The sequence below is a fragment of the Homalodisca vitripennis genome, chromosome 2, assembly GCF_021130785.1.
Source record: "Homalodisca vitripennis isolate AUS2020 chromosome 2, UT_GWSS_2.1, whole genome shotgun sequence".
Taxonomy (NCBI): Eukaryota; Metazoa; Arthropoda; class Insecta; order Hemiptera; family Cicadellidae; genus Homalodisca; species Homalodisca vitripennis.
In genome coordinates, this window is record NC_060208.1 from 17,414,200 (window position 1) to 17,430,928 (window position 16,729).

At 33.3% G+C, this 16,729-nt stretch overlaps 1 protein-coding gene across 2 annotated transcripts in view; it reads left to right on the forward strand.

Annotated features, from left to right (window-relative positions):
- The window catches only part of LOC124353601 (lysosomal alpha-glucosidase-like), a 55,625-nt gene that overhangs the window by 32,074 nt on the left and 6,822 nt on the right, over positions 1-16,729 (forward strand). For both annotated transcript variants that reach the window (XR_006921610.1, XM_046803515.1), the window contains exons 10-15: positions 1,505-1,707; positions 3,632-3,768; positions 4,526-4,677; positions 7,014-7,162; positions 8,577-8,661; positions 9,735-9,916. Coding sequence is in view for 1 of the 2 variants with exons in the window: in XM_046803515.1 (XP_046659471.1) it covers positions 1,505-1,707; positions 3,632-3,768; positions 4,526-4,677; positions 7,014-7,162; positions 8,577-8,661; positions 9,735-9,916 (908 nt within the window). In the remaining variant the exon portion in view is untranslated. The remainder of the gene's footprint in view (positions 1-1,504; positions 1,708-3,631; positions 3,769-4,525; positions 4,678-7,013; positions 7,163-8,576; positions 8,662-9,734; positions 9,917-16,729) is intronic.

Below are 16,729 nucleotides of genomic sequence, written 5' to 3' on the forward strand. Positions count from 1 at the left end.
TGGCGTCAACTCCCGAGGTCCGTATAGTGCGGACGTGCACTTTTTATTACTTTACTGGCCACCTATTTCACCAAATGCTTTGAAATTTCACAGACTTGTACACAAAGATATTTTGCATCGAAATATATTAGTTTGTAATGGTTTGACTTCGTATTTTGTCAGTCTGTGACTGAGCAATTGCAGTTCGTCTCGACTGACTGCTCACGCTTGTTGCAGACAGCTGTATATCACGTGGTTGTGAATATTCCGTTTTCTTCACAGTTTTAGGTTAAAGCAGTGTAAAGTACGGCAGTTAAAGTTTAGTATATTATTTGTTTGATTTCAAAATGAGTAAAAGACATCGTTCAAAATCTCCCGTAAGTGAAAATACACTAATTAGTAACCTAGTTGCCAGAGAGGAATTCACCCCAATTGTTTTGGTGACAACAAGTGCTAAAACATTTTGCAGTGATGTAAATATTGTTTTAAAACTTTTTTAAAATTTAGATTATGAACAGTTTTAGTTATTTTGTCAGAAATAACTTTGGTTTTATGTTTATTTTAAGTACTGTGAATTTCAAAGGTCTTGTTACATTGCCTTGCCCAGAAATGGCAAAAAGAAAAATGTACACGGCTTTACAAAAATTTATGTTACTCCACTTGTAAATAAGGTAGGCCTATAATTTTTGTTTCCTTTTATTAAGGATTAAATATATCATAAAGTAAATGGGTATTTTTGTATCAAATATTTTTTTATCTATATGGTTTCCATGATCAAACTTGAAATTTTTTCATTTTTATTTATTTTTTATGTATGTATAATGTATGTAAAAAAAATTACTTTAAAAATAATAATTTTATTTGTATATTTCTGTACGCTACATGTATAAAGAAGTAAAACAAAAAAAAAATAATTACCTAAATATCTTAAAAAATAACTGAGTTATGAATTTTTTACAAAACCCTTACATTTTGTCTGAAAATGGCTTGGGATTTCTGGCACATCACTTGATTTAATGGCCAGGGTTAAAAGGGTTAATATCAAACATTGCACTACAAATTGTAATAGAGGTATTTTTTGAAACTAATTGGTTTTATATGTGAAACATGTTTTCTTTGTTTAAAGCATATAGTAGAAAAGTAAAAATATCCCAAAATATATGTTTTCATTACAAACCAAAGATGTTTATGAAAAGGTCTTTTCATTTCTGTTATTATTTATTAGAATAAAGTAAAAATTCTTGTTTCAATTCTTGAAAATATAATGGGTATTGTTAATTAACTTGTGAGGTTGAAAAGTAAAACAAAAAAAACAACAAACAGACACCATTTTAATCTTACTGGCAATGAGAATAAAACTAGTGAGTTGTGGTTCCTGTTGAGAAGAAACTGGAAGTCCAATAGTTCGTGCAATCAAGACACGTTACGAGTAAGAACTGAGAAAAAAACAGCTGAAGATCATCAACATGCTATGATCTATAATTTTTGAAAATGAAGAATTATATAGAGTTTGTGATCTGTGCAGGACATGAATGACCCATCAACATTTTGGGACGGGGGCCAGTATGGTTGTGCTCCGAACCCCCTAGACAACCCCCCATACTTGCCGGGAGTGAACGGAGGCAAGTTGTACTCTCGGACCTTGTGTATGTCCGCACGTCACTACAACGTCAGTCATTACAACATCCACAACATCTTCGGCAGCCAGGAGGCAGTCCTGACCACGAGGTAAGTACCAGAATTTCAAGATTAAACAGATTAGGTCTTAGCTTTCGGGAAATGGAGATGAATCTAATTGAAGAAGACTCCACACCGAGGGAGGGAAGGGGGTTTTGGAAAAATCTTAAATTTAAATTTGAATACATTAGATAGGAATACATTCATTAGGATTTGAATACATTCAAAGTAAAACATTAACTGCTGTATTTCAAACAAGTTGAAATGCTGTTATACAACCATTTTGTATATACTTAGGACCGTTGTGGGGTCCTATCCCTTCTTCCCCCCTGCCACCCCCATAGTTACATCACTGATTTGAAACATTTGGCATCTTCAAGTATAAAAGACAAATCTAGAATTCAACAATTTAAGTACTAATATCTGTGATTTTTATCCAATAACTGTAGAATGTAGTGTTTTTATCACCAAAACAACACATTGTGTGTAATTGTTTTTCCAATTTGAGGGAAGAAACAGGCAAAAGGAAAATAGAAAGAGAGGAAAGGAATTATTGGAAGGGCTTTGGTACTGATAACACTGACCTCTTTTAATTCACCGGATATATCCTGAAGAGTAGCAGAGTATTAGAACTGTCCGTTAAATTGTGGAATGATCTTGTTCGCTACTTCTCTCTCAGCTACTTGATAATAGCTGTTCTACTTTGTCACAAGTAACTGCATTCAAACTCATGTGATTCCACTGTTCAACTGGTTGTTCGAAACAAAGAATAATGACTGAGGAAAATGTCATAAAAACATGATGTGAAATTAATGAAACTTACACTGCATATCTGACAAGATACAATTTTGGACTCTCGACATTCGCAGCACAGCTATTATGAAAGAAACTCACTTGCAGATACCCAAATGATCGACTTGATATTATAAAAGGAATTTACCTATTTCTGGTAGTACCATCAGGCATCTCCCCAATAGCACTGGCCATATATTTTCGGTATTACTTTGGGAATAGCGTACTCTTTAGACTACATTGCAACTTTTTACGTTTGCAATTTTGCAACACCGGATACTTTAAAATTGTGTATTAGTAATTTTTCTTTCTGCAATTGACAGTGTGCCCAGTACACTTGAAACATTCCATTTATGTTCAACTTTATGTCTCCATGTCAAGAGGAAAAGGGCTATCCATCCAATTTGGCAAAAGCATCTCACCCTATTATTACAAATTTAGCAAAAATAGTACATTGAAGAACGATACCTCAAATAAATGGAAACAATTCTAAAATTAACCAGTTTATCCTCAGCAATAACAATGTAAAGCTTTAGATGTTTAAAAATATCTTTTTCTATTTCTAGTTGTCTATAGATGTATATGTGGGGCAAATTGGAAGAACGTTTTAAATATCCATATTTTAAACTATCAGTAAGACAATCATGTTCAGAGTTTTCCAACCCCTTATTGAAATACATCAAATGTATAAAGAAATGTTCCAGAGAATATTTTGGTTAATAAAATGACTTTGCTTGACATCTTATTTGCAAAGTACCATTGATAAGTCAGCTCAGAATTATTAAACATATAAGACACCTTCGCAGCTTGGAAGCAGTGGAAAAATAGAAGCCATTTTTACAACTTGTATATGAGTCAATCGTGTGTGTGGAAGAATCTGAAGTAAACGAATGAAGAAAATAAGTGCCAGGGTAGAACTTTGAGTCATTCCATATTTAATGAGTTGTATAGATCTGGAAAATATTAGCTTATTGATTTACTGGAAGGATCTCAAAAGCCTGATTTCTTAGCGATATATCAGCACCGCTCCAGAAACTTAAAGATGAAAGAACTCAAAATGACCAATCAATGCAAATGAGTATATAGGTTTCGTTAATCTGGTGATCTAATAAGGATAAAATACATTAAAGGGTGATTGAAGATGTGATTTGTCCTACAAACAAGATACATTGTTCTGTTACAGAGCCTTGCTGGAAGTGCGTAAGAAGCAGCGTCCCTTTGTCATCTCCCGTTCGTCATATCCTGGCCACGGTCACTTCACCGGAGTATGGACAGGGGATGTCTTCTCCACCTGGGATGACATGGCACACTCCATCTCTGGTAATGCTTTTGTTTTTCACCCTTTTAATACTGTGATCATTTTTCCATGTCATACATAAAGTGCCAGTCATTCTTTCCTTAAATACATCATTTGAGGAAGAGGAGACCAATATCTTACTTAACTTAATTTGTTATTATTTATTTTTTATAAATACATCCCTAAAATGTGATGAAATTTAATAGTACAAGAATTAATAGTATTAACGACCTTACATTTGCCATCTTGAAGCTAATTGCAACTCCTTTGAATTTCCAAATACTGCCTAAAGACAGTAGCATGGAATGGTCCTTCAGAATCAAAGGCAATTTTGAGACGTTTGACATGTTCTTCTTCAGATAAATCGACTAAAATCAGCCCAAAAATGTCTAAAACATCTAACATAATATCTGCACTAAGAGATAACCGTAATAGAAATATGTGCCTGAAGGCTCATACAAAGGATACTAAAGGTGTAAAATATGTAATACTTTCATATAGTCAGGCAGCATAAAGGCGCTCATCGCTTGCTCCTTTGACTCAAAAAGAGTATGGGGATGCAAGAATGCACAAATGAAACTGGAAAAGAAGAACAGAGTTGCCCTTGGCTAGGTGCTGGGACATAAAGACATTTCTAGGAATGAAACAGCAGACACCCTTGCCAAAATAGGCTCTCAAAACCTTTTGGCAGGGTCAGAGCCAGGCTGTGGAGTAGCCTTATCCTACAGTGAAACTCTAGTAAATGATTTTAAAATAAGTTTCATAAATGTTGTTGTATAGATATTCTGAGCTTCAGCCTGTTTGGTATCCCGATGTCGGGTGCTGACATCTGTGGGTTTAACGGCAACACTACAGCAGCTCTATGTCAACGCTGGAGTCAGCTGGGAGCTTTCTACCCCTTCTCTCGCAACCACAATACAGACGATGCTGTTGTAAGTTTCTTATTGAAGCAGTTGCATCATAAACATTTACAGTAACTACGTCTAGTTCGTTTTTGTATTATTTAATATACATTTAATTCACGATAGGAGTATGCCACACCACGTATTGTATAACACACCACGTATTGTATAACACGTTTTGTTAAGATTGCATGAAAAATGTCAAATCATAGCTCATATCCTCCTCGAGTTATCCTGTGGATAAATAAACATGCAGACAATCATATAGAAAAGGAATTTTTACATCTACCCAGCAGAAAAAAGAGGAATAGTGTCAGCCTACCGAGTGATAGCTTTTAATGGCACTCAGCCAAATTCCGTGGTTGGATATACACCATCATAGAACTCGTTATTGTCTATGTAGAAATGAAGTTCATGCAAACTTTAAAGTCCACAAATGGTCTTTCTCAAAATATCTTGTCACATAATTTATTCACGTTTTGGTCACTGAATTAGGTTTCATAGCAGCGTTAAAAAATAATAGTTATGGTGAGGTAGGGAATACAAAAATGCGCTGAAATCAAATCGTGTCTCGGACTTTATAATTAATTTTTTATATGTTTGGTTATTTGTATTTTCATATTTTTGTTAGGTAAAAATATTTCTGATGAATTTCTAAATAAAAAGGTATATTAGTGCATATGTTACTGAAATACATTCTCTAGATTTTAAAGAATTCTGGGGATACTCCTGCTAGCTTTGTGCTCCCCGGCTGGATATACTCGCTCGTTACTCGATCTTGGCCACATTGAAGTTTTTTACACAGCAAACAATATTTGTTTTGAATGGTCTTAAAATTCTAAAATAAGGAGATTATAAAGGTCAAGGTAATATTTCATTTCTAGATTTTCAACCATACTATAAGAACCTAAAGTGACGTGTTGGTAGTCACACTAGCTCAAGACCTTGTGCAGGAATTATTTAGCTCCCCCAGTAATGTTCTGACAACTCTTGTAAAAGTACAGAGAAATAATACATTTGAACAATATTCATGTTTAAACCCTAAAGGTTAGGTCGGCATTTACAGCAAATGATTTTAGAGCTTTTCTAGTGGGAAAAAATAACAAATTTGTGGTTCCTGTACTTTTTTCAAAAATGTAAATGTGCAAGTTTTGTATATATATATGTATATATAAAAATTTGTTAGTAAATTTGTGTTTATTTTTTATATTTTGGATTGTTAGTTGAGTGCGTTTAGTAAAGTGCTTTGCTGTACTGAGTGAAAAAGTAAACAAAAAAACATTTTTCTCAAGAACTGTTAATAACTTTTCAACATGGAACGGTAATTATAATTATCTTCTCATTCTGGATCTTTTGCTGAAAAACTACACATATGTTACACCTTGTTAATTTTTATGAACTTATTATTTACTTTCAACCTATGATTGTAAATCTCCTAAAAAATGTGTAGCTCTATAAGTTAATATAGTCAGCACTTTGAGGATTAAAATTTGAAATCTATAGGAATGTATGAGGTATGTTTTATTAGAAAGTACCTTTTTTAGTGTTAAAAAAAAAACAAATAAACTTTTTGTAATATTTTTTTATATGAAAGCCCACACTTTTATCTAATTTTCTACATAATTTACATCAATATTAAGGCACTCAATGTATCTAAAAACAACCTTTTGTAAACTGTTGTCATATAAAATATTGCCGCCTGATTTAACAGTGACTGCAACGTGATTATTCTTACGCTATTGTTGTCATGGTGCTGACCTTCAGGATGCTTCTTCTGACGAAAAAGCAAATGGTAGTCACTGGGCTGAATCGGGGACTATCAAATTGTTCCTGTGATTAGATCTTGTATTCGTTTTGCCACATGTGGACGGAAATTGTTATATAGCAAAACATGTTCCTTGAAAAAATGTCATTGAGAAAACTTGTTGAAATTCCTTTGATTTTGAAGAAATTGTTTATTGTCTGTTCACTTTATCACTTTATCATTCACATTTTGCATCAAATCGTTCGCGGTCATTGAGGGCTGTCCACTACATTTCTCACCATGAACATTCTTTTAGAGCTCTTACCCATTGAATGTCATTCAGTCACTCATAATGGTTTGTTTGTATACTTCACAATGACGGTGAATTTCAATTGATTTTATACCTTTAACACCAAGAAAACAAATAACAGTGCGTGTTTCACAGTCCATAATTAATTGCATATGTGGCTTACCTACAGATGAAGGTAGACATTGCGTAAGCGTAGGAAACCAACCGTAGCGCTGCTGCAGTGGAATTTAAAAACGGTACTTAAAAAAGACGCCTCGTAATAGTTGTATTTTAGATGGGTCAGTTACAGTCAATTGTTGCTGTCTTCCGCAGGACCAGGATCCAGTGGCACTGGGACCAGGAGTGGCGGATGCGGCTCGGAAAGCTCTCCTAGTTCGCTATTCCCTCCTTCCCTTTCTGTACACTTTGTTTTGGCACGCCCACAAGGACGGGGACACTGTTGCAAGGCCTCTGTTTTTTGAGTGAGTTTTCTTACTAATTTTCCACTCAGATTCAGTTAATAAAATTGTGATTTACAAACTAGTTTCGCTTTTTGTCTTTGTATAAATATGATGTGGGGCATAATTAGATCATTCAAAAATATCTCAATTTCATGATAAGGTGGATGTCGAGTCTTTTACTCATATAAGATTAATGAGGTGAATATGCCGTCATAGTCCCATATTGTCTTACAACCTAAATAGAGTTCATTCTTGGAAAGAGGTAATATAAAGTTGAATGGGGGGGGGATTGATTTAAGATAAGGTGTTTGGAAGTTGAAAGTGGAATTTTAATATTGTTTTCAAATTCAAAATATTCTTTATTTACAGTTTCATCAAGAAATTGCAATGGCGTCATATAATAATAAACCTAAAGCTAGATACAATAGTTTGTCTGAACTTAAAAGAGATAGCTATTACATCAAATGATTTAAAACTAGTATTATACAGGAGTGTTTTTCATAGTGTTGGGGTAGTGGACAGAATTGTAAGTTAAGTTTTGGGATGAAAGGCATAATTTTTGGGTGGTTTTTTGGGATGTAGAATAGTAAATTGTAGAGTGGTTTTAGAGTGGATAATAGAACCGTAGCATGATGAAGGTAAAATTTTTGGGTGGAACTCAAGATCTTTAATAAGGTTTTGGGGAATGGAGAGAATAAATGTAACTTGGTTTTGGAGTAGACGATTTAATTACAGGGTAACTTGTTTTGGAGTGACAAAAAGGGAGGATGAATTTGGGTTAGACATCGGGATTGTAGTGAGAAGTTTTTTGTGAAATATGAAATTGTTAAGTGGGTTTTGGGGATGGACAGCAGAACTGTAGTATGGTTTTTTTTATTAAATTATGGAAGTTTGGTATGTTTTTTTAGTGTGGAAGGCAGAATTTATAGTAGAAAGTGCATTTAAAGGATGTAACTTAATTTTATTGTTTTGGGATTAGACTTATTCTTTTACAAAAATAATTTTCTTTTTTTGTCTTTAAACATTTTTCTGATTTTGGAAGGCAAAGACGCCAATTGTTAACAAAATCTATCACAGAGGCATTTCATATTGATCCAATCAATAAATTTGTGTATGATTCGTTGCCCCAAAACATGAAATGTCGGAACTGCAATAATTTTTGCTTCAAGCTTTAAAACCATCTATAAAAATGTTAACCATAAGATATAGTGCTGTAGGAATGTAGAACATTATATCTACATACATGTGTAGTACACTGTTGCTTATGAAAAAGTTTATAATGAGGCATACTTTTGTTTTCGTTTGAAAGAAAAATTGCATTTCAGTACTTACGTTTCTTTGTATTTGGGGCACGAGTTGTGTGTACAAGGCATCAAGAGAAGTTATCGGTCTTGCACAATTAAACATTAATGAGTAACAATGATGTATTGCTCAGGTTCCCAAAAGACGACAAGACTTACGGCCTTCACTCGGAGTTCCTGTGGGGATCTGCACTGCTCATTGCCCCTATACTATCTCAGGTAATTGTGTGTTTAGCACTGGTTTATATGTGATCTTCAATTTCCATGCATAAATACAGTATCTTCTTATACCGGGTGTCCCACAAAGAGGTATAAATGTTTGATTTCATATTACTTGCCCATTTATGCACTGAACATTTTCAAACTCTACACAATTCATTAAATAGGTTTTAAAAATATTCTGTGAGTATTTCAGCTCTCTAGCAATTGTTGAAACAAAATGGTGGCATTTTGAAAATGTTGCCAAAAGCAATAGCCCACGCACCATACTTCACTTTTTGTTCAACATTAAAAGCCATTTCTCGAACTTCAATATTAGTAAAACTGTAATGGAGGAGGTTAGGTTATGTTTTTTATAGCACAAGCAATATTCTTCAATCAAACAGCTGTTTTCAACAATGAGCGTTATTAAACAGCTGTTTTTTAAAACTGCAACGCAGTAATCACATCAGGTAGTTCAAGAAATGAATTTTTATAGGAAGCAAAATGGTAAAATTTTGAATATGTCACCATTTTGTTTCTACAAATTGTTGGGGAGCTTTAATTTTCACAGAATATTTTTAAAACCTATTTTATTAATTGTGTAGAGTTTGGAAGTATTCGGTGCATAAATGGGCAAGTAATATAAAATCAAACGTTTAAACCTCTCCGTGGGACACTCTTATTCTTACAAACTTACACATACATTAAAAAACTAAATAATATTTGGTAACTTTTTCCCATCTTTGATTTTCAAAATTACATTAAGAAAAACATTTCCAAGCCATAGTCCCGACCATTTAGTGTACAAATATTTCTCAAATACTCAGGTAAGAGTATGTTTTATTATGTAATATTAACATTTTTTACCCAAAATAGATTCACTTAATTCGAACAGAATATTATTCTACATCGTTTTGTAAAAAATAATGATTAGCATATCAACTATTGCTGTAATACATATATTTATAAGATTTAAAACCCCCAATACGTTACACGAGGTGCATATTTAATTGAAATAACTGTTATAAGACTTAAACTCTGTTTTAACGTGTCAGGTAGTACTAACAGAAAACAATGATCGGTTTTCACAGGAAAAAATGTATGCAACGGCATATCTGCCGGCAGGACGATGGTATGACTTCTACACGTACCGGCCTATAAACAGCAAGGGAAGTACGTACCTGCTGCCCAAGCAGATGGACATGATCCCTCTGTTGCTCAGTGGAGGCAATATTGTGCCCACCCAACAACCCAACACTACCACCACTACCAGGTGAGAGAATGCCCAGTCAGGATAGATATTTGTAGAGATGACTAAGGTCAACCGTGATGTACCACACCCACTGTAGCTTTGATCCATCGAGTAAGCAATTAACCTAGTCTGTCTAGGACTGAATGTTTGAATTGATTTTGGAAAAAAAAAATGCAAGCGTGAACTAAAATATTAATAGAATGAGTTTGGATACAGATAAATTAGCCTATTTTCAGGAAATTTTAGTCTCTTTAGTTTCACTACAATAGTATTTGTTGCTTTCTCCAAATAATTCATTATATTTTTGTAGTATATATTTATAAATTCTAATAGTACAAAAAATAAAAACAAAAGCAACTCAATATTTTATTACTTTTTTTTATTATATGTTTCAATAATTTTTTATTCAAAACAGCACAATGTTTTTGCATGGAAAACCAGTTTTTATCAATTATGTATCAAATTAATTAATTTTCCAAGATGTCAATTTTACCTTAAAATGAACAAATTTCTGATAATCCCAATTTGTATAAACCTTTAGACTTGAACCTTAGACGATTATTTACAATTTGAGTAGATAAGTGATGAGATTCGTTAAACAGTGTTTAGGTTCTTTTACTACTGTTGGTATCGTCACGATACAATATTAAACTTGCTACGCGCGCACGCGCTCTCCTTCCTGAGGTCATTTATATAAATTAAAAAATAATGTTGTTGGCCTAAAAGGGATCCCTGAGGCACCCCCCTTACTTAACAGACTTCATTCAGATTCATAATTTTTATGCTTCCCAATTTTAATCACGTGTACACCCAGGGAGTTTTTTGTTTCCTAGATTGGAAATAAGACTAAACCAGTTTAATTCTCGCTCACATACAGACAACACCATAAAAATTCCAATTTTTTAATAAGATTGTTATGTAGATAACGCAATCAAAAAGCGCTAGATAAATCGCAGAACACACCAGCAGTGGCCCGCGACACATCCAAGGCTTGAGAAACCTCATATTACCAAGATGACAAAGGGCCCCTTCAGTGCCATGACTCTCTCACTAAAAGCCAAAATTGATTTTTATGAAATAAGTCATATTGTTCCAAATATCCAGTAACAACTGAGAATTTACAACACTTTCAAAAATTGTTGAAAAAACTATGGGACTGAAATTGGGCGATAGTTCATTCAATGTGAGCTCTGTCTTTCCTTTTTTAAATATAGGTGTTATCACCGAATATTTCAGTCTGTCAGGAAATTACGCTCTTCATAAAAGAGAAATTAATTAATGTTTTTTAAAAGTAACATAGTTGTGCAGATGTAGGGATTCACTGTTTTTTATAAGGAAGGTAGGAACATCATCCCATCCTGTGGAATTTGTATTTTTTAATCTTCATTATGGCTTTTGATACATCTGATTGTTTTTTACAGTTAAAAATTTGATTCATGAGGCGTTTGTTTCATAAATATGAAAAATCATATCCTTGTTATAGGGTATACTTTTGGAAGTTTGTTTAAGTTTCTCTGCAGCTAAAGCAAAATGTTCATTGAATTCTTGAAACAATTTTCTATTTGGATCAAATATTGTCATCATTGTAAATAATTAATTGTCCAAGACTTTTTTCCTTTTGATCCGAATCCCAATTCAGATTTAACGACTTACCCTCCAGACAGCCTTAGATTTATTTCTTGAGTTGGAAATTAGTTCGTCATTAAAACATTCGTTTAGCATTGTTAACAACTTTTCAATAAATATTCCTCTGTATGTTCTATAATATTTTAAAAGAAATGGTGATTTGTTTGTTTTGACTAAGCTGTGTAACTCTCGTTTTTTTTTTATACTTGAAATTTTTATCCCCGAGTAATTTACACCAGGAGTTTTTAGTAATTCTCGTCTTCCCACTAATGGTTTTCATTTGGAAAACATTCATATTAAACATATTAACAGAGAATTCTGACAAAAAAGCATTAAAGTTAGTATTGTTTACATTATCAGATGGGTCCAAAGTCCAATTTAGTGTTATTATTCTTGATTCAAATCCTTCTCTTGAAGACATTATTGCAGAAAAAAAAAATCTTTTACTTATTAAAATTGTGAGCGTTCACTCTTTTAGATTTTTCTCAGGTAACTGGATGGAAAGTAAACAAAGAATTATGATCTGACCCAACTGACCCATGTCAAAATTTAATATTTATCATTTACCATACAGTTTCATACTTGTGAAAATGTTGTCCTATGCATGACATTGTGAAATTCAGTAATTCTGGTTGGTGCCCAAATTAAAATTTATATAAAAACCCACTTTGGTGTCAGAATGTTGATTTTAAAAGTTTTAACATTGTTACAATTTCATTCAATAAGTTGATATTGTGCATCCAATCAGAAGCCACCAATACTCTGATAGGAGAGATTTTATGTTTGCTAACCAAATCTAACCAATTCTGTATTTTATTTAAAAAAGATTTCTGTGAGCTTTGATGAACAATATACAGCTGATGTGGTGGAGTTCTATAAATAGATGCTATTGTAACATATAATCAATTAGATTTATAAAGCAAAACCTTCAAAATGAAAGTTCACATAAAACATCTAAGGTTTAATGTTTTCTTCAAAACTCAATACCAGATTTGACTAAGATACACGATCCACCTCTAAAGCTGTTTTTCTTACAAAGTAAGATGCAAGTTTTAAACGCCCTTTAGTATTTTTTTCAAAATTTCCCAATATTTGACATTTCATTTAGCCAATGTTCATTAAAACAAATAATAGATTTGCCTTTGCCTTCATGTTCAAGAAAATTTCAATGTCATTTAGCTTTACAACAAAAAACCTTGAGTATTACAAAACATATCCAAATGCTGTTCCTGTAATTAAATTTTAATAAACCATCAAATATTTTGTTATCTATACAGCATTTTTGCCTGTGAAGGTTTGAGTATGTATTATTGACATGAGGTGCAATCAATTCTAAATCTAAACTTCTATTTAACAATCCTTTCTTGACATTTATTTTTATTCCTAAAAAAATGTCTACCAACTTCATCAGGTCAAGGTTTGTGAATTCACATTAGAGATTTGACTTTTCAACTCACACTATCACCATCCACTAGAGCCCAGAGACCACAAACTGACTGCTCCTCTCCCATGACACCAGACACAGCAGATGCGTAGCTGTGTCATTCACTGCCCGGCATGACGAATTCAAGAGATGAATGAAATGATTCAGTCTGAGAGTCTCCAGTAAACAACCACAGAAGAGCAAGATTGTTTAGTGGCAATGGATCTTGTAGTTTGTTTTGAAAATCTTCAGGCAATAAATCACACTTCTGGATCCCAATGTTGTTCATATTTGCATCCCATTACAGAAGTCCTGTGAGATGGAGAGAGATCTTTATTAACTAATTCTGCCTTTGCATTTTTGTCTGAACAATTTGCTTTTTACAGGAAGAAGCTACCCATGATAGTTTGATTAAATGATCAGTGCCCTTTAGTTTAAATGGAATGCCATCTTTGGCCAAGTGTAAATCAGATAAATTCCTACTAACATCCAGAAAAACCACACCAAAGTTCTCTACAAAGCCATCTTAGGTTTTTATTTGAGCGATTAATCAGATGATACTCTAATGTCACGTCATTGGTAGAATAGCATTAAAAAATTATTTGAGCACTTGGAAACTTGTATTTTGGCCGCCTTTATAACATTTCCAACCGCCCCATTACATCTTCTCGGACTTCTAGTCTGGTGTAGGTCATTTGTACCGATATGTAGAAAAACACATGTAGGCTGCACCTTACGTTCAGTGAATTTATAAAGTATTTGTTGCAAAGTACATTAGCTCTTGCACCACGAAATGCGCCAACATAAGCATCAGGAACTGTAACATTTTCAGAATGGAATCTCCCAAACAAGGATAGATTTTTTTTTTAGTAGTACAAGAAAGAACTGCTCTTTTTTCCAGGCAAATTTATGACTATCCAGAGATTTAATATTGGAATTAATCATTGTTTTAATTTTGGTTCCTATATTTAAATCCCTTTGAATGTGAAACCGAGTGGTTATCAGGTGGCTGTAAAGCAACTGTAGCACACCTCGACGTTTGAACTGCTCACCTGAAATCCATCAGAACCACACTGTATCTGTTAGAGACCACAGATAACCTTGTCATTAGTAAAATTTTAGGTTTGACAGTTTTATTTAAACTTTCTTCTCAACAGTAGTCCAGGCCAGGTAAAGAAGTTGTAGTGGACTCCAAATGATTTACAGTGTAACCATCCTTCAAGTGAGCAATCCTTCCTCATAGGGTTCCCCGTTGCAGTAGCCCATCAAGTAACAACCTAGCATTCCCACCAGAACATCTAAGCCACACTGGAAGTATCCCATTTTTTTTGCTGTATACATGGGCATTTTTTATAATATTGTCTGGATTATAGCCTCATAATTTTTTTTTGCAAATTTATCTGCACTGTTTTGCATTCATTCCCATTATGGAATCAAAGTGTAAGAGCGACATATTGATAGTGTCAACTGACTAACAGACTCCAGTGTGATCCTGAGTCATCTTTATCTGGGATTAAACTGTCACTAAGGCAACAAAAAACAAATTTGTGTAAATTAAAAGAAAGTTTGTCACAAAGTACAATCAAACATCCATGCCATCAGCCAGCTTCAGAACTGAGTCCCCAAGATGCAGGACCCAAGAACAATATCGACTTTCAACTATAGATTTTTCTCTAAAAGAGTCAAAATAACATTCCATCATGGTGTCGTTCAGCCAGTTATTTCTATTAGTTTAATGGCACATTATAAGATTTATGTGAGGATAGTTTTTGTTTTTATTTCCACTAGAGAATTTTGCAGCACAGTTACTTTTTTACTTTGGGTTTTAAGTTGAGTTTATCAGGTCTTCATTTTTTAGTTTCGATTCAGTGACAAGAGCCCTGCTATACACAGCTAGCTTACTTTAAGGGAATACAGTTTCTTTATTAAGTATCCCATAACGTATAGTTTCAATACTTTTCAGCTTTTTCTAATGATGCCTGTACTTTCATCCTCCAGTTGAAGTGGTAACTAACTCAGCACTTCCTAGCCTTCATATGTTTCATTTCATTTAAACTTTTATTCAGCATATATTATCATTTTCCAGAAGTTCTATTTTGGAGTTAGAGATGTAATATTATCAAAGAACTTTTTCCTCATAGCATTTTCGCTGAGTGACATGTTAAATTTTTGTAGAATCGAAGCTCCTCTCTTAGGCTTTCATTTTCCTCTACAAAGAGCTCAGCATTTCGTCCTTGTAATTGAAATGTTAACGTCATCCTTTATTAATATTATTAACACAGTTCAGTTTCCTGATAATTTACCAGATGATGAAGTGGGGCAATGAATTAAAACAGGAAGATCATCCTCCTTACTATTTAGATGGCTAGACGCTGTACAAGTGCTCTGATCAATCACATAATTATTTCTGCCTCAGTAATAGCAATCCTTTAGGCTTTTTTTGATACTAGATTTATTCAGAAGAATTTGTTTAGTTTCTTCAAAAGAGCTGAGGCAAGATATAGTACAGTATGCTGTCTGATTGGTACCAAAAAATGTTAGTTTAAATTTTTTTCTGCCACCCTCATCATATTACAGACATAATAGGTAGCAGGCCACTTGTTGAGGAATGACCTCTTATTTTAGCAAATAAACGATGTTCCCTACCATAAATGTCATGTGTCAGATATTAATTCAGAACAATTAACTCCGTTGATAAACGAGCACCTTTTATAATTTAGATTGTACAATCAAAGTTCGCATAGCAAACAACAAAATGAGTATTAACTTCTTTCTTTTCAAATGTCACCAATATAAATAAAATTGATTAATAGATTTAAAATTATAAGAATAAGTAAATAAAAATGTCTGTTAGATATTATTTTGTATTGATAGGTGTCAAGAATTAAATCACAAAAATATTTATGTTTCAATAGAAATAAGTAACAAAAATTATTCAACAGCAGAGGGATTTGAACCATTCTCCTATTAGTTCAACAAGTTTTCAGAGATAGAACCACTATACCAACTGAGCTATTGGACTTGTGATAAGCAATTGAATAAGTTATATCTTCAGCCAAACAGAAAGCTGGTGTCAGATAAGAACAGCAGAGCCAGCCCAGGGGGGGTCAAACTGCAACTAGAGTCAGCACCAATTATCTTATCAAGTCATCTACATCATTGTGATAACAACTAAACAACTCAAGTCTCAAGTCTATGCAAAGATAAAAAAATAGAATAATTAAACTTTTTCCTTTTCACTTTTATAAAGTAACAAATTTTCACCTGGTTACTGAAGAAAAAATCTTACTTGACACTTAGGTGTAAATTTTAGCACTAAAAGAAACTAAGAAACCACAGTATCTGAGCCAGAAAGCAGGAGCACAAAACCTCTTTTACTCGCACATGTGGGTATTCCCCCACCAACCTGATGGTCAACCGTGATGTACCACACCCACTGTAGCTTTGGGATCCATCGAGTAAGCAATTAACCTAGTCTTCCCCTCTAGGAACTGAATGTTTTGAATGATTTTTGGAAAAAACGCAAGCGTGAACTAAAATATTAGTTATAGAAATGAGTTTGGATACAGATAAATTAGCCTATTTTCAGGAAATTTTAGTCTCTTTTAGTTGGACTACAATATTATTTGTTGCTTTCTCCAAATAATTCATGATATTTTTGTAGTATATATTTATAATTCTTATAGTACAAGAAAAAATCAAAAGCAACTCAATAATTATTTATTACTTTTTTTATTATCCTGTTTCAATAATTTTTTATTCAAAACAGCACAATGTTTTTGCAT